The sequence below is a fragment of the Elephantulus edwardii genome, unplaced genomic scaffold (assembly GCF_000299155.1).
Source record: "Elephantulus edwardii isolate Elephantulus edwardi_28Jun2011 unplaced genomic scaffold, EleEdw1.0 scaffold00221, whole genome shotgun sequence".
NCBI lineage: Eukaryota > Metazoa > Chordata > Mammalia > Macroscelidea > Macroscelididae > Elephantulus > Elephantulus edwardii.
The window spans coordinates 3,282,607-3,300,785 of record NW_006399971.1 but is presented as its reverse complement, the minus strand read 5'-3'; the positions used below and the strand labels follow the sequence as shown (position 1 = coordinate 3,300,785).

Genomic DNA, 18,179 nt, shown 5'->3' with positions numbered 1-18,179 from the left:
ATCCTGATTACCCCAGTCACTGAATCAATCCAGCTCATAGAGGGCCTTCCCCTCCTGCGCTGTCCCTCTCCAAGGACCAGTCCCTCCTTACAACATGCCCAAAGTATGTCAGATGGTATTGCCTCCGCTGGCCAGGTTCACTCTGCTGATGCTGCCCTCAGACTGGCTTATGAGGGTCCTGTGGCTCCACCTTGTCGTCGTCGTCATCGTCGCCTCCATCAGTTTGTCTTGGTACAGCAGAAGCAGTATCCAACTAGGTTGCCACAAAGCTTATTTCAGGGTCCCGGATGATCTGTTATACATACAGATTGAAAAGGTATGGAGACACAGCACAGTAAGATAAAAGTAAATAACAACCCAATTGAAAAATGGACACAGGATATGAACAGACACTTCACCAAAGAAGACACTCAGATAGCCAACAAGCACATGAAGAAATGTTCAAAATCCCTAGCTCTAAGAGAGATGAAAATCAATACAACTATGAGATATCATCCTACCCCAGTTACAATAGCCAAGTTCAATAGAGCAACAAACAACAAATGCTGTAAGGTTGTGGAGAAACTGGAACTCTTATTCATTCTCGGTGGGAAATGGTAAAATGGTGCAATGACTATGGAAGGCAGTATGGTGCTTTCTCAAAAAGTTGGAAATACAAATACCATTTGACCCAGCAATTCCACTACTGGTAATATACCCTAAAGAAACCAGAACTGCCACCCAAGCAGATATATGCATATCCAGGCTTACTGCAGCTTTGTTCAGAATAGCAAAGATGGAAACAACCCAAGTGCTCAACAATAAATAAATGGATAGAGAAACTCTGGTATATTCACACAATGGAATACTATGCAGCACTGAAAAACAAGGAACTCATATTATACAAAATGGGTGACCCTGGAGGACGTAATGCTGAGTGAAATATCTTAGTCACAAAAGGGAAAATACCGCACAATGTCACCATTATAAAATGAGACTGGGGGCACAAAAGGACAAATATTACAAGATGCCACTGTTGTAGAATGGGACTGTCCTTGGGGTTGGGGAGAGACTGAGTAAGATGGGTTCAATAATGTATACTGCACTGAAACAGAGGAGGGAGAGAACTGTTTAAAAGAGATATATAACTGGGTATTTCTGTCATCACAGGAGACTAGAGCGAGGGCTTCATGGTGGAGGGGACCTGGGGGAGGGTTTGTAAAACAATGAAAGAATCTCTTATTTTACTTTTCCATAATTTTTGGACTCATGTACTTATAACTTGTTAGTCAAATTTGTGTCTTCTAGGTTGCAACACCCCCATGATACATCTTCAAGGATATGAACATGTACGGCCAAGCACAATCAATAAGAGTGCATCTAAATTCCAAAATCAATCTCCATAATAGTCTATGTGTTTCCTACTGCCAAAGGGGCCCTTTAGAGTAGTGAGAGAAGATCTTCACCCTGAAACCCACAGCGTCCCTTTTCAGCAGGAAGTAGCTAAGAGAATACGCCATCCCCCTTTCCTTATGACTCAGGGTGAAGTCTCTCTCAGGGAGGAGTGATAGGGAATGGCAAAGGACACACTGACAAAGAAGATTAATCAGAACTGGCTTTGACAAGCACTGTGGCATTTGGACAAGAACAAACTGGGAGGAGGGTAGAGAGAATAGTGCAACAATGAATGAATGGAAACCCAAAATCTCTGTAAATGTTTATGAAAATTAATAAAATATAGAAAAAAAATGAGACTGGGGGAAAACTAAGAAAAGAGAGGCTAATATACACTGTATTGAAACAGATGAGGAAAGGGCTATTTCAAAAGAATATATAGTGCAACCAGTGTAAGACCCCCAAGCCTGAAGGCTTCCTCCCGCCACCCTTCCCACCTCTGGGTGGTGACCGCGGCAGAGGTGGCCCTGGTGGCATGCGTGGCGGCAGAGGTGGCCTCATGGACCGTGGTGGTCCAGGTGGAATGTTCAGAGGTGGTCGTGGTGGAGACAGAGGTGGCTTCCGTGGCGGCCGGGGCATGGACCGAGGTGGTTTTGGTGGAGGAAGACGTGGGGGTCCTGGGGGGCCCCCTGGACCACTGATGGAACAGATGGGAGGACGAAGAGGCGGGCGCGGAGGACCCGGGAAGATGGATAAAGGCGAGCACCGCCAGGAGCGCAGAGACCGGCTCTATTAGACAAGACCCGCAGAGCTGCATTGACTACCAGATTTATTTTTTAAACCAGAAAATGTTTTAAATTTATAATTCCATATTTATAATGTTGGCCACATTATGATTATCCCTTGTCTGTACTTTAGTATTTTTCACCATTTGTGAAAAAGAAAAACCACAAAACATTAAAACAAGTTAAATGGTAGTGTGCTGAGTTTTTCTAATTTCTTTTTTTTTTAAAGATGGTTGTTTAAGACTAAACCAGTGGGATCCCCTTGTGAGCATGCTCAGTGTCGTTGTGGAGAATCAAGAGGGCCGCTAACTGTAACATTGTTCATGGTTGTGATATTTTTTTGTTGTTGTTGTTTTTTCCCCTTTCCTTTTTCTTTTTTTAAATAAAATTCCAAATGTTTATAAACAGTCAAAAAAAAAGAATATATAATTAGGCATTATTTGCCTGACAACAGTCCATAATAAGAGGTGCATACCAAAGCATACTTGAAGATGGGGGAGGAAGGAAATTGTTCAACAATGAAGGAATGTTATTTAAGAGAAAAGTGAACTGTGAGGAGGGTGGGTATGGAGGAAAATGTGCAACAATGAATGAATGGAAAGCCAAGTTTTCTGTAAATTTTCATTAAACTCTTAATAAAAATGTTTTCAAAAAAGAGATGCTAGCCTTAACCCTAAACATAGAGTGCCAAGTCGTGCCTGTCGAACACCTGTCATCTCTCACAGTGAATGAATGTAGCCCAAGACAGACCAATACAGAACTACTCCTGCTCCATAACATTAAAGGAAGGGGCCTCTGGGGATAACATTTTCAATAAGTAACTAAGCAGCTTTAGGTTACTTGGCTCCACAAACAACACTCTTGGTACCAGCATCCAGGAAATGAAAAGACAGATTGCATTGGGAAAGTCTGCTATCAGAGACCGCTCCAAAGTACTGAAGAGCAACGATGTCAGTCTGGAGACTAAGTTGTGCCTGATCCATGCCATGATCTTCACAATTACTTGCTATGCATTAGAAATATGGACAATGACTAGGGATGATAGAAAGAGAATTTATGTCTTTGAGCTGTGGTGCTGGAGAAGAGTATTGAATATACCATGGACTGCTAGGAGAACAAACAGGTTCATTCATCCTAGAGAGGGTGAGACCAGGCTGCTCCTTGGAGTCAAGGATTCTAAAGCTTCATCTGACTTATTTCGGACATGTTACAAGGTGGGACCAATCCTTGGAGAGGGACATCATGCTTGGGAGCATGGAAGAACAGACAGTTCAAGAGAGGAAGATTCTCGATGAAATAGATTGATTCAGTGCCTGGGGTAAGGGGGGTAGGTGTGTCAGAGGCCATAAGATCGGCACAGGATAGAGCAGGCATAAGGGCTGCTTTACATACATAGGGTTGCAATGAGTTGCAGGAGACTCTATGGCACATCACAGCAACATAACACAATAGTAGCAAATAGGAGGAGGGTGTATAAAGTTTGTAGTTGTTCTTGTTGTTATGTGCCATCAAATCATCTATGACTCATAGTGGCCTATGCACAACAGCTAAGGGCTCTGTCCTATCCTAAGCCAGTCTCTCCAACACGCCTATGCCCATTAGCCCATTACCTCAGTTACTATGTCAGTCCATCTCTGTATGGTCTTCCTCTCTTGCGCTGTCCCTCCACCTTTCCAAGCAAGATGTCCTACACCAGTCATTCCTGGCAACATGTCCAAAGTATGTCAGGTCTTGAAAATCTTTACTCCAAGGAGAAATTTTATTTCACCCTCTTCAGTACATACCTGTTTGTTCTCTTGGCAATCCATGATATGTTCAATACTCTTTTCCAGCACCACAACTCAAAGGCATCGATTCTTCTTCTGTCAATCTTATTCATTGTCCAGCTCTCTAATACATAGCAAGCAATTGTGAGGACCATGGCTTGAATCAGGCACACCTTAGTCTCTACACTGACATTATTGCTCTTTTGTCCTCTGGGGAAGTCTCTGACAGCAGATTTAGTGGAATGGAATCTTATCCTCTACCTGGACCTACATATCTATATTGAGCAGTTTATGTTGTGCTACTGGACGTTGAACATGATGGCACCATTAGAGGGGTTTTATAGTATTCTGAATACCATATGCTTCAGTGACACATCACCAGGAGTGGTTCAGAGAGGAGGAAGTAGCACTTCTCCTAGGTTCTGTATGGAGCACAATGCCACAATGGTGCCTGAGGGAAGAACGGTTTAGGGTAGTCTGGAAACATTTCAGCTGATACAGGATTTTTATGATGGACAAGTGAAATAGGAGGATTATGTAGGGAGCTGTGTGGGACACAGGTGTGACTGAAAGAAGGGGGAATCAGTGACAAGAAATAACATATGCCACATTTAGCATTTCAGATGACTGTCTCATTTATCAAAAAACTCTACACAGAATGTGCATATATACAAAGGATGGATGAGGCACTCAGGCCTTAAAGTCAGCTCATGTGCCGAGGAATGAATCATCTTCAAATGGTCATTGTTGAGTTACTTATTTGTTTTGTATCTTTGCTTCATTGTCTGTAAAAGAAAGAAAATATTATTGACTACTTAAATATAAAACAATAGGCTTGAACATATCAGCAACTGAGAGAATGATGCAGGACTAGGAATTGGCTTGTTCTATTGCACATAAGGACAACATTTCTCAGAGGATCAAGAAGCAGAAACACCCCAGTTGAAGACTCCCAGTGTGCAGTTCAAAGGAACTAAAGTGCCTTAGAGAATTAGTTGACTCTGGTAGAGAAAATGAAAGGTGATACTAACATGTTATGTATCTCCTAAGAACAGAAACTAGCCTCTGTAGAATTCTTCTAAAATTTATACTTTCAATATTATCATCATAAGAAAACAGCAAACAAACTCAAATTTGGAGAAATATTACAAAATACATAATACACATACATACATATAATCTTCTGATGTGCCAAGACAAGACAGAGAAGTGGTCATGGTTTGGAGAAGTCCAAGACGACATGACAACTAAAGACAATATGAGGCTCTGGAATGGTCCTGTGATTTACAGCCTCCTGAAAACCCACTGAAGGGTTAGGTGTGTTGTTGTTGCTGTTGTTGTTGTTGTTGTTATGTGCCGTCAAGTCATTTGCAACTCATAGCGACCCTATGTACAACAGGCCTAAACCGTGCTCTATCCTGTGCCAATCTCATTGCCTCAGACACACCCATCCCGATTACCCCAGTCACTGAATCAATCCACCTCATAGAGGGTCTTCCCCTCCTGCGCTGTCCCTCTACTCTACCCAGCATGATGTCCCTCTCTAAAGACCTGTCTCTTCTTACAACATGTCCAAAGTATGTCAGACGAAGCCCCAGAATCCTTGCCTCCAAGGAGCAGCCTGGTTTAATCCTCTCTACGATGAATCTGTTTGTTTTCTTGGCAGTCCATGGTACATTCAATACTCTTCTCCAGCACCACAGCTCAAAGGCGTCAATTCTCCTTCTATCCTCCCTAGTCATTGTCCAACTCTCTGATGCATAACAAGTGATTGCAAAAACCATGGCCTGTATCAGGCGGACCTTAGTCTCCAGAGAGACACCGTTGCTCTTCAGTATTTTGGAGAGGTCCCTAATCTCAGACTTTCCCATCGCAATACGTTTTTTTATTTCCTGGCTACTGGTGCCAAGAGTGTTGACCGTGGAGCCGAGCAAACTGAAGCTGTGAACAATCTCAATCTCTTCGCCATCCATCCTGATGCTACCGATTGGTCCAGTGGTGAGAATTTTTGTCTTCTTGAAATTGAGCCTCAGTCCATATTGAAGGCTGCAGTCCTTGACCCTCTGCAGTAAGTGCATGAGGTCCTCCTCAGTTTCAGCGAGCAGGGTTGTGTCATCTGCATAACGCAGATTGTTGATAGATTGTCCATCAATCCTAATGCCACGCTTCTCCTCATAGAGCCCAGCCTCTCAGATAATCTGCTCTGCATACAGGTTGAAAAGGTATGGAGATAGGACACATCCCTGGCGTACACCCTTCCCAATTTTGAACCATGCAATGTTGCCCTGCTCTGTTCTGACGACTGCCTCTTGGTCCACGTATAGGTTTCGCATTAGCATGATTAAATGTTCTGGGATTCCCATTCTTCTCAGAGTCAGCCATGGTTTGTTATGATCCACGCAAATGCCTTTGCATAATCAATAAAACACAGATAGACATTCTTCTGGTATTCTCTACTTTCAGCAAACCTATGGTTAGCTGTGAGTCAGTTCTAATCTGCGGGCAGTGAGTTTTGAGGGTTTTTTTTTTCTTTTAATCACTACTATATTCTCAAAAAAAGTTGCTGATACAGGTTCACAAACACTAATGACCACAATATTCCAGCTAAAATACAAGATAATTGGACAAAATCAGCAAATTTGCAACTAAAATAATAGCATATGCTCATAGCACATGCAGACCAAACCATGTAATTTAATGTATTGTTGTTACTGGGTAATGACTAATAATGAGAAGAACGGGAATTCCAGGACATTTAATTATACTTTTACAAAATCTATACCTAGACCAAGAAGCAGTTGTCTGGACACAGCAAGAGAACGGCATGGTTTAAAATTGGGAAAGGTGAGGGTCAGGGTTTATCCTTTCTCCATATCTATTCAATCTGTATCTTAAGCAAAACATTTGAGATGCTGCACTTTATGAAGAAGAGTTTGGAGGAAGGATTGGAGGAAGACTCATCTGCTCTGAAGAACAAGAAGGCTGCACAGCACTGTGGTCTGGCATGGTCTTACCCTTCAAGATCTTGTTGATACAACTGATTGCAGCTTTCTTCCCCAAATCAAAGTCCTCAATAGTGATTTGATAACCTAGCTCGGTTATAACCTGCATTATATAAGATGACACAACCTCACTTGCTGAAAGTGAGGAAGATCGGAGGTGCTTGCTGCAGAGGATAAAGAAGTGCAGCCTTCAAAATGGATTACAACTCAACATCAAGAAACAAAAATCCTTACCTCTGGGCCAATAGACAACAACATGACAGATGGAGAAAAGATTGAAATTACCAATTATTTCATTTTGCTTGGATCCACTTTGGTACCAGCAGTCAGATCAGAAGACAGATAGCATTGAGAAAGTCTTGCTGTCAGAGATCATTCCACAGTTCAGGAGAGCAATTATGTCATTTTAAAGCCTACAGGACACCTAATTCAAGCCATAATCTTTCCAATCACCTGCTATTCATATGAGAGCTGGACAATGAATAATGATGATCGGAGAATTGATGCAAACAGATATATCTTAGAAGACGAGCAACCAGAATGATCCTTGGAGGCAAGGATGGTGAAGCTTCCTCGCATGTATTTTGGACATGTTGTTAGGTTATTCCTTCGAAAGGGATATCATGCTTGGAAATGTCAGTGAAGGAGAGGAAGACCCTCAATAAGATGGATTGATACAATGTCTGGCAATAGGCTCAAATATGTTAGAGATAAAGAAGATGGCACAAGATAGAAGAAGGTTCAGTTCTCTTGCTCATAGTGTAGCTATGAGTCGTACCGACTTGATGGTACTTCACAACAATGACTAAAACTAAAATGCATTACAAGGTTCATAGAACTTCAGCCTTGTGGACATATTGACACATGTTAGCTGGCCTTACAAAAAAAATTGTTTTTTGTTGCTAAGTCAGCTATTAAGTTGTTATTAAGTGCCATCGAGTCTACTATGATTCATAATGTATGAACCACCATTAGAACCTTGTCCTAGTCTATGCCTATCAACTACAAGGATTTTTTTTATGTATAATAACACGTTTCTGATGAAACATAGCACAAAAGTTTTATAGACAATCATTCTGGTGTCAGCTCCTCTTACAGTGTCACCCAGGGGTCTGTATTCCTTGCATCCCCAATGACTCCACTGAGAAAGGGTACTATTTATATTATTGCCAGTTTAAGCAAGGTGAAGATTCAGGAAGAACTGAAACAAGCAGCCCATGAGGAGTTAGCTTTTTAACTATGAATTGAGCAGGCAGAGGAGGGGTTCTTGCAATAGGCAGGGTAGAAGAACAAGAAGGCTGCACAGCACTGAGGTCTGGAATGGTCTTACCCTTCAAGATCTTGTTGATATAATTGATTGCAGCTTTCTTCTCCAAATCAAAGTCCTCAATAGTGATTTGATAACCTAGCTCGGGTGCTGGCGGCAGGATCAATGGGCCTCCTCGCTTACTGGGCAACAGCAGAGGAATCTTGCGTTTGCAAGGCCTGGAGCGGTCTCGTGTGAGTGCGGATTTCTCAAACTGTTGCTTTTGCTGAGGGGTAGTATCTAAACTCTTTTCTTCCTGTAGCCTCTCTTCCGGTATCACTGAGGCTGAACAGCTAATCTGATGATCTTCCTCATTCACTTTTTTTGCCGGCACTTGAGAATTGAGTATGTGTGAGCCAGAGGATCTGGCTGGCACACGTCTTTGCAGCAACAATAAGCCACGAGTGGAACTATATGAACTGGTAATTGCATTACGTTTGCTGCAAATAGGCATAAAAGAGACCTGGGGTGTATTAATCAGACTACCTTCTGAGCGGTTAGAACAGCTGTTTAGAGGCCCAGGCCTGGGTGCAAAGGAAGAAAGAACTCCATTGACCACCAGAGGCCTAAACGCAGACTGCGCATGCTCACTGGCATCAGTACCCGGCCTCTTGATGGCGATGAGGTCTTCCTCCTGCTTCAGTGGTTTTTCCTCAATGTCTCCAAGGACCTTAACGTCTTCCTCTTCCTGGGCGCTAAGTTTAGTGCTCTCTTTGAAGCCCTTCATTGGGGTATTCTTGACATATGGGCATAGAAGGTGACCAGACAGTGAGGACCAAATATAGAGGATGACCTGCTTCAGTGCCCAACGGAGTGTAAATTTCTCCTCAGTAGGTGCCATCTTTCGGGCCACTGAGGCGCTAAACATCTTGTGGCTGTACGCAGACACCCCTGGCTTCTCCTGATGGTCACTCTGGGGCACTGCCAAGGGAACCATTCCTTGAAATACGCGTTGTGGCAACCTATTTGGATACCGCTTCCGATGTGCCAATAAAAAGGTATGGCGGCGACGATTACGACGATGACAAGGCGGAGCCATACGATCCTCATAAGCCAGTCCGAGGGCAGCATCGGCAGAGTGAACCCGGCCAGCGGAGGCACCACCGCGGGCAGGGTGCACATGCTGGCCGGGTCTCCGTGGCAGGTCCCGGCTCCGCAGAGCTGGGAACGAAGATGGATGATGACGATGAGGCCGGCTCAGGTAGCTGCCCATGAAGAGCACTTGTACAGTACAGAGTCCTTCAAGGGAGTCAGCGGCTCTGGGAAGTTTCCGTTAGGCACCGCCGTCGAAGACCCAAACCTAAGCGCCACTGTCGGGTGTGGCGCCTGTGACGCACGTTTGGAACTCCTGAGCAAAGAAGGGGCGCGCGCCTAGCTGGGGCTCACTTGCGCCCTGGGCAACGCCAACTCCATCCGGAAGTACTTTCCAGACCCGCTGGTGCAACCTGAAGGTGTTGGGCGCAATGACAACAGTGAGACGCAGCTGCCCATCCCCAAGCCAGGTCCCATCTTCCTAGAGAACCGTTCAGGACTGAGGTCCTCTGAGCCTTGACCCTGGATCAGGCTCTGCAGAAGCTCTCCTACAAACAGAGTGTGGCTGTCAGCACCCGTCATCTCCCTGACGACGTTACAAAGAAGAGGGGAACCTCACTTGAGCGCAAAGGCATCAGCCGAATTCTGCAGGGTTTGAGGCATGCAGACCCCTGGGACCTGGAAGACATCCGTGGGAGTGGCCTAAGTATCCTGGGGTCCCTTCCGGTGCATCCCAGTACTTTCCAAGTGCTTTCTTCTTTCTCCACCATTAGTTTTCTAGAGTTGCCTTAACAAAATTACCCCAAATTGGGTGGCTTAACAAATTGGGTGGTTTATTCTTTCACAGATCTGGAGGCTAAAATCCCCCTCTCATCTTAATTCCCACTCCTAGATATAAAGACTCCTAGCCAACTCCTGAACTCTCACCAAGGGACTGTTGATTTAGATCTGCTGGCCTTTACATGTGCAATCCGAGCTGTAACCAGTGTGCCACCAAACTCCTGCCTGAAATAAAGGTGTCAATGGCAGGGGCGGTGCTTCCCCTGAATGAAAACCCAGCCTATTCCTCGCTCCTAGCTTCCGTGGGTTGCCAGCAATCCTTGGTATTCTTGAGTTGTATGTAGCACCACAAATACTAACCTCTACCTTTGTCTTCACACAGCATTCTTTATCTTTGTCTGCCTACATGACCCTAAAAGTCCAGAGTGAATTTAGGGACCACTCTCCTCTGGTAGGACTGCAAATTAAATAAACGGTGTTGTTGTTGTTGTTGTTGTTGTTGTTGTTGTTGTTGTTGTTATATGCTGTTGAGTCAACTGCGACCCATAGCGACCCTATGTACAGCAGCTCTGAAGCCTACCCTGTCCTGAGCCAGTCTCATTGATTCCAACACACCTATCCCATTGGCCCAGTTACTGTATCAATCTATCTCATCTGGGGTCTTCCTCTCCTGTGCTGTCCCTTCACCCTTCTGAGCCTGATGTCCTTCTATAAGGATTGGTCCCTCCTGGCCATGTGCCTAAAGTATGCACATTCTCAACACACTCCTTTCCTAATTTTGAACCACACAGCTTTTCCTTGCACTGTTCTGAGCACTGCTTCTTGGTCCAAATACAGGTTTTGCATAAGTACAATCAACTATTCTGGGATTCCCATTCTCCTCAAGGTTAGCCACAATTTGTTGTGATCCACACAGTCAAATGTCTTTGCATAGTCATTGAAACACAGACAATTCCTCCGGTACTCTTTGCTTTCTGCCAAGATCCATCTGATATTGGTGATAATGTCTAAACCCAGCTTGTATTTCTGGTAGTTCTCTGTCAATGTACTGTTCCAGTTGTTTCTGGATAATCTTTAGGAGGATTTTGCTTGTGTGTGTTATATTAGTGTTATTGTTTGGTAATTTCCACACTTTGTCAGGTCATCTTTTTTTAAGAATGGAAATAAATATAAATCTCTTCTAATCAGTTGGCCAGGTAGTTTTCCTCCAGATTTCTCAGCACAACCTATTGAGCACATCCAGGGCAGGACACACTCATTACACTTACAAAAACTCTAATCCCAAATAAACTCACATTCTGAGGTTCCAAGTCAACAAAGTTTTACAACTCTCCAATATATGCCACCCTACCTGGGAAAAATTTCTAGACATATTTATAGCAACCAAAAATCAGGGCTTAGACATATTAAATTGTTATTCTTTTCAACTAGCAAGGTCATTGAACCAGAAACAGTATTATCTGGTGACTAAAACAGAATTCTTGTTTTGACACTCATACTTTGCTAATACCATCTCCTTATTTTTCTATTACTTCTCCTAAACAGAAAGTTTCTGGAGTTCTTTCTGCCATTCCTTTCCAGTAAGTTAAATCATACTTTAGTAATTTTCATTCTAGTAAAAAAAAAGAACAAATTACACAATTGTGGTTACGAGTAATTGTTTTGACATGAACATTAAAAGTTGAATTCTAGATCAACACAATGCAGTAATTATTACATACTCAGGTCTCATTGAAACTTATTTAGTCCATCAAGTGCCCTCAAATCTTACATAAATCCTAGACAGTTGCTAACATAATCAGGAAGCACACTTTAATCCAGTTACTTCTCTGAGGATTCAAAGACTAGCCCATCATTTCTGAACATGGTTTTCTCCATTCTTTTGCTCCATGGGACATGCAATTAAATATAACATGGCCTACGAAGTATCATTTCCTCTGAAACTGGGAATGCAAGTGACTTCTGATTTTTTTCCTAATTTTTGTTTCTTCTCCATTCCCACCTTACATGTCATTAGCACTTCTGCATGACTCTACCATCCATTTAGGTGTTAAAATTAAAGATGATGTCACCTTGGGGAAAAAGGATAATTTTTTTTTAACTAGTTTATTTACAAAACTCAAATACAAATTCTTTCAATTTCCCTCACCCCACCCACCCATCAAATAGTACAACCCAATGGTTAATACCCTCTCCACCTACACATCCACATCCCTCTACTTCCAGCCTCTCCCACCCCTCCTGGATCCTTATACTCATTTTACAATAACGGTTTTACACAGTATTTATCCTTGTGGGACTGAGTTAGTTCACTTAGCGTAATGTTCTCCATTCCCTCCATGTTAGGTAATAATTTACAAAGTTATTACTCTTTCATGCTGCATAGTATTCCAAAATTTCTCAGTCCATTTGTTTGTGGTTGGACATTGGGCTGTTTCCATGTTCTTGTGATGGTGAATAATTCTGCTATGAACATTGGTGTACAAATCTCAGTTAGTGCCTCATTTCTCATATTCTCAGTGTATATTCCAAGTAGTGGAATAGCTGGGTCATATGGAATTTCTCATGTTCAGCTTTTTGAAGAAGCACCAAACTGCCTTCCAGAATGGCTGTACCATTTTACAATCCCACCAACAATGTATAAGAGTTCCTTTCTTGCCACATCCTCTCCAAGATCTATTACTTGCTGCCCTGTTAAGCATTGCCACTCATACTGGAGTGAGATGGTACCTTATTGTGGTTTCGATTTGCGTCTCTCTTATTGTCAGTGATTTGGAGCCTTTCTCCATGTGTCTGGCATTCTAATATCTCCGTCTGTGAAAAGTCTTTCCAGGTCTTTTGCCCATTTTGTAATTGGGTTTCAGTCTTTTTCTTGTGGAGGCCCAAGAGTATTCTGTAAACTTTTGGTACAAGACTCTTGTCTGAGATGGTATTACCAAATATTTGTTCCCAGTCTGTAGGTTTTCTTTTCATCTTGTTGGGGAAAGGCTTTGATGTGCACAGGGATTTAATCTTTAGAAGATTAAATTTTATCCTCTTTAGATTGTGCATTTCTGATTGTGTTTGGCAGTCTCTTTATACCTTGGGCTAGCACATCTAAACTTGATCTCAATTTGTCTCTTATGAATGTTATGGTTGTGGGCTTTACTCCCTGGTCTCTGATCAACCTTGAGTTGATTTTTGTGTATGGTGTGAGATGTAGATCCTGTTTCCGTTTTCTGCAGGTGGAAGTCCAGTTTTACCAGCACTATTTGTTGAAGAGGTTGTCATTTCCTTGTCAAACATCAGTTGACCATAGATACCTGGATCTATTTCTGGGTTCTCAATTCTGTTCCATCAGCCTATGTGTCTGTCATTGTACCAGTACCATGCTGTTTTGGTTACCACTATGTGTAGTAGGTTTTGAGGTCAGGGAGTGCTATGCCTCCAACTTCATTTTTGTTTCTCAGAAGTGTTTTGCTTGAGGGGTCTCTTGTCTCTCCAAATAAAATTTATAATTTCCCTTTCAATCTCCTTGAAAAATGAATTTGGTATCTGAATTGGGATTGCATTGAACATGTAGATTGCTTTTGGTAGGATTGTCATTTTCACAATACTGAGTCTTCCTATCCATGAACAGGGCACATTTTTCCATTTCTTTATGTCTTTTATTGTGTCTTTCAGAAATGCTCTATAGTTTTCTTTGTACAGGTCTTTTGTATCTCTAGCTAGGTTCACTCCCAAGTATCTCAATTTGTAATTGCCTATTGTAAATTATATTGTTTTCTTTATTCCCTTCTCTGAGTTCTCTTTGTTACTGTAGAGGAGTCCTATTGATTTTTGGATATTGATCTTATATCCTGCCACTCTACTAAATTGGCCTAGTAACTCTAATAGGTTTTTTGTTGAATCTTTGAGGTTTTTTTCTGTACACTAACATATCATCTGCATATAGCGACATTTTAACCATTTCTTTGCTAATCTGGATGCCTTTTATTTCCTTCTCTTGTCCTATTGCCCTAGTAAGCACTTCCAATACAATACTGAAAAGTTGTGACAGTGGGCATCTTTGTCTGGTCCCTGCTTGCAAGGAAAATGTTTTTAGTTTTTCTCCATTGAGAATTATATTGGCTCTTGGTTTTGCATATGTACTTTTCACTATGTAGAGCAAATTCCCTTCTATTTCAATTTTGCTGAGTGTCTTTATCAAGAAGGGTTTTTGGATTTTGTCAAATGCCTTTTCTGCATCAATTGTTAAGATCATATGGTTCTTGTTATTTACTTTGTTAATATAGTGACTTGCGTTGATTGTTTTTCTTATGTTGAGTGATCCCTGCATACCTGTTATGAATCCTACTTGGTCATGATGAATTTTTTTTATGTGCTTTTGGATCCTATTGGCTAGGACTTTTTAAGGATTTTTGCATCTATATTCATCAGATATTGGTAATATCTTTGCCTGGTATTAGGATTATGCTTGCTTCATAGAATGACTCTGGAAGTGTCCCTTCTTTTTCAATTTTTTAAAATAATTTAAGTAGAATGGGTGTTAAATCATCTCTGAACATTTGGAGAATTCAGCTGTGAAGCCCTCTGGTCCATGACTTTTCTTATGGGGAAGTTTTTATATGATCTTTTCAATTTCTTCTCTTGAGATGGGTCTGTTCAAGTGTTCTGTATCTGTCCTTGTCAATCTGGGCATGGGATGCGTTTCAAGGAATCTGTCCATTTCCTCTAGGTTTTCAAATTTACCAGAGTATAGCTTTTTATAGTATTCTGATATTATCGTTTTAATTTCTTCTGGTTCTGTTGTGATGTCACCTCTGTTGTTTCTTAATCAAGTTATCTGTGTCTTTTCTTTTTTTCTTTTGTTAATTTTGCCAGTGGTTTGTCAATTTTATTGACCATTTAAAAAAAAAAACACTCCTGGTCTTATTGATGGTTTCAACTGTTTTTCTGTTTTCTATCTCATTGATTTCAGCTGTTGTCCTTCTCATTTCTTTTCTTCTAGAGGCTATAGGATTGATTAGGTTGTTGATCATTTTATATTTGCTGAAGGTGTTGAGTTAGATCATTGATTATTCTTTCTTCCTTTTTAATGTGTGTGCCTACTGCTATGAACTGCCCCTTGAGGACTGCCTTAGCTGTGTCCCAGAGGTTTTTGTAATTTGTATTTTCATTATCATTTGTTTTAAAGAACTTTTAATTTCATTTTTTATTTCTTTTATTACCCAATCATGTTCTAGCAGAGAGTTATTTAGTTTCCACATGGGTGGTTTTATAAGCTTTACTCTTCTGTGGTTAATTTCTAATTTTATGTCATTGTGGTCTGAGAAAATACTCTGTGTTATTACAATGTTTTTTAATTTGTTGAGGCTTGCTTTGTGACCTAATATATGATCAATTCTGGAGAATGTACCATGTGTATTTAGAAGAAAGTGAATTGAGTTTTAGTTGGATGCAGTTCTCTGAATACATCCACAAGATCGAGTTGTCTGATTATATAATTTAAATCTTCTTCATCTTTGTTGAGTTTCTTTTGAGTTGACCTGCCCTTTGGTGATAGTGGTGTATTGAAATCTATCACTATTGTGATGCTGTCTATTTCTCTCTTCAATTCTGTGAACCGTTGTTTTATGTATTTTCACTGTTGAGTGATTGAGAAAATAGAGTACCTGGCACAGAGTCTATAATCAGTAAATATTTCGACCATTACTAGACATGTCACCTATTTTGCAAGAGATCTGTAGGTATAGGCACCTCTGCAGAGGTAGAAAAACAAAAGACTGATGAGACAAAAGACTGATGGGTTGAAAGAAGATCTGCTTAGGCCTTTAAGTAGTTCAGTTGATATCTATACCACAGCGAGCCTTGTTTTCTTGAATTAAGACTCATGCATTTTGTTGTTGTTAGATGCCATCCTGTCAAGTATGACTCATACCAGCCCTGTGAACAACTGATCTGAACACTGTCCTATCCTGTACCATCTACACAATCTCTGACACATTCAAATCCATTGCTACAGTCACCATGTCAACCCACCTAGTCAAGAGGTCTTCCTCTCTTTCACTGCCTCTCCATCTTCCCAAGCATGATGTCCCTCTCCAAACTTTCCTAGCAACATGCCCAAAGTATGTAAGATGAAGCTTCGTCATCTTTGCTTCCAAGGAGCACTCCGGCTGCATCTTGTCCAAGATATAATCTGTTCGTTCTTTTGGAAATTCGTGGAATATTCAGCACTCTTCTCCAACACCACTTTGGGTATGTCTTATTTATATAGGTAGAGGGTTCTGGCGGGAATGGGGAAAAGCTTTGCTACCAACACAAAGGTGAGCTAGTTTTTAATCTACCAACTGCTCCACAGGCGAAAGATGGACAATCTGCCTGTGCAGTATACAGCCTCCGAAAATCCACTGGAGGGTCCGTGATGGTTCTGTTTTGACTCAGCATCAATGAGTTGTTGATCATCTGTATATTTATAAATTATGTGAATATTTAATCACATGCTAAAAAGCATCTATAAAGCCTAACTATATGTACAGTTTTTAAAGATGATGTGAAGTCCTTCAACAGTGGGGGGATTTACTGTAGTGGAATTGGATCCCTGTGACCCATAGGCTAATGTTCCATCAGTGAATATCTGAAAGCAGATCAGCAGGCTTTTCTTCCCCATCTGTCTTTCTCTTGAAGCTCTGCTGAAACCTGTTCAGCATCATAGCACCACACTAGCCTCTGTTGTTAGATGAGTGGTGCTTGTGCTTGAGGTGCCTCAGCCAGGAACCCAACCTGGGTCTCCTGTTTGGAAGGTGCGAATTCTATTACTGATTTACCACTGACTTCAACAAGTTGCTGTCCAGTCATTCCAACTCACGGCGACCCCATACGTGTCAGAGCAGAACTGTGCTTCAGTAGATGTCCAGGCCTTCTGTGTAAGTTGCTTCTAGGTGGACGAAACCTCCAACTTGTTGGTTAGAAGATAAAGACATAAGTGTTTGTACCACTCAATGAATCCAGTGGAGAATTATTATTGTTGTGGGAATGTCTTAACAGCTTTATTCACAATAGCAACAAAATGGAAACAGCCAAAATGTCCATAAACAAATGAAAGGCTTGAGAAACTGTGGTACGTTCACACAACAGAATATTATGCAGCACTCAAGGGCAATTTGAAAATTACTATATAACATGAGAGAGGCTTGAATGCATTGTGCCAAATGAACTAACTCAGTCTCATAAGGACAAATACTGCATAAGAATATTATTGTAAAAATAGAAGAATAACTAGTAAGATGTGTACCAAAGTCCAAAAAGGAGAAGTGGAGGGAGGAAGGGAGGGAAATCTCGAGGTCACAGAGTTTTAGGGGCCTGAGAAAGAGGGTGAAGGAAATAGGAAAGATCCAGTGGATCAGTGGTGATTAGTTTCCTAAAACACAGTGTACGAGAATGATAATTCCCATAGTGTGAATAGAGGGATGTATGAAACACAATAGCTACGATTTTTGTATGTAAACTTATCTATTTTTTTTTCAATTAGTAAAAAAAAAAAGACAAAGAGCATTTTTAAAAAAAACACACAAAAAAAAATAAAACAAAAAACAAGGCCTTATTTAAAAATGGCTGGTTTTGTACCCATGGCCACATAGAACATTACCACAAGGTGGCACCATTTAGGCAGGAAACTGCCACCATCATTGATTGGTCATTTACAGACAAGGCTGGCTTACTAGTATTTGATTCACAACCAACCACACTTGCAAACATCAACGTGTGTATGTATGTGTTTTGACTTACACAACACAATAAAACTTGGATAAGTGGGAAGACAGGAAGCACCAATGTTGAAGCTGTAAGTGTATATGTAATATTTCCAAAGGTCAAAGTTGTTGTTGTGTTGTTGTTATGTGCCATCAAGTAGTGTGCGATTCATAGCGACCCTATGTACAACAGCCCTAAATGCCGTTCTATCCTGTGCCAATCTCTCCATCTCAAATGCACTTATTCCCACAGCTCCACTCACAGAATCGATCCATGTCATCGAGGGTCTTCCTCTCCTGCGCCATCCCTCCACTCTCCCAAACATGATGTCCCTCTCCAAGGACCAGTCCCTCCTTGCAACATGCCCAAAGTATGTCAGATGAAGGTTCAGAATCTTTCT

The 18,179-nt window shown here is 41.5% G+C and overlaps 2 protein-coding genes across 2 annotated transcripts in view; one reads left to right on the top strand and one right to left on the bottom strand.

The window, feature by feature from the left end:
• Positions 1–157: 157 nt before the first annotated feature.
• On the bottom strand, positions 158–9,170 carry LOC102861963 (nuclear envelope pore membrane protein POM 121-like). Its single transcript, XM_006898155.1, has 3 exons — positions 8,258–9,170; positions 1,872–2,163; positions 158–227 (listed from the first exon to the last, which is right to left on the bottom strand). The coding sequence occupies exons 1-3, from the start codon at positions 9,168–9,170 to the stop codon at positions 158–160; spliced, it is 1,275 nt and encodes a 424-aa protein (XP_006898217.1).
• A 526-nt stretch (positions 9,171–9,696) lies between these two features.
• FLT4 (fms-related tyrosine kinase 4) overlaps positions 9,697–18,179 on the top strand; it is a 73,432-nt gene continuing 64,949 nt past the window's right edge. The window contains exons 1-2 of the mRNA XM_006898154.1: positions 9,697–9,705; positions 9,797–9,971. Coding sequence (XP_006898216.1) covers positions 9,697–9,705; positions 9,797–9,971 — 184 coding nt within the window. The remainder of the gene's footprint in view (positions 9,706–9,796; positions 9,972–18,179) is intronic.

Coding starts and splice junctions, on each gene's coding strand:
- LOC102861963 (XM_006898155.1), bottom strand. CDS start 9,170: ATGGTTCCCTTGGCAGTGCCCCAGAGTGACCATCAGGAGAAGCCAGGG. Junction 2,164..8,257: donor TATCAACAAGATCTTGAAGG/GTAAGACCATTC, acceptor CTTGTCTAATAG/AGCCGGTCTCTGCGCTCCTG. Junction 228..1,871: donor GCCGCGGTCACCACCCAGAG/GTGGGAAGGGTG, acceptor TGCTGTACCAAG/ACAAACTGATGGAGGCGACG.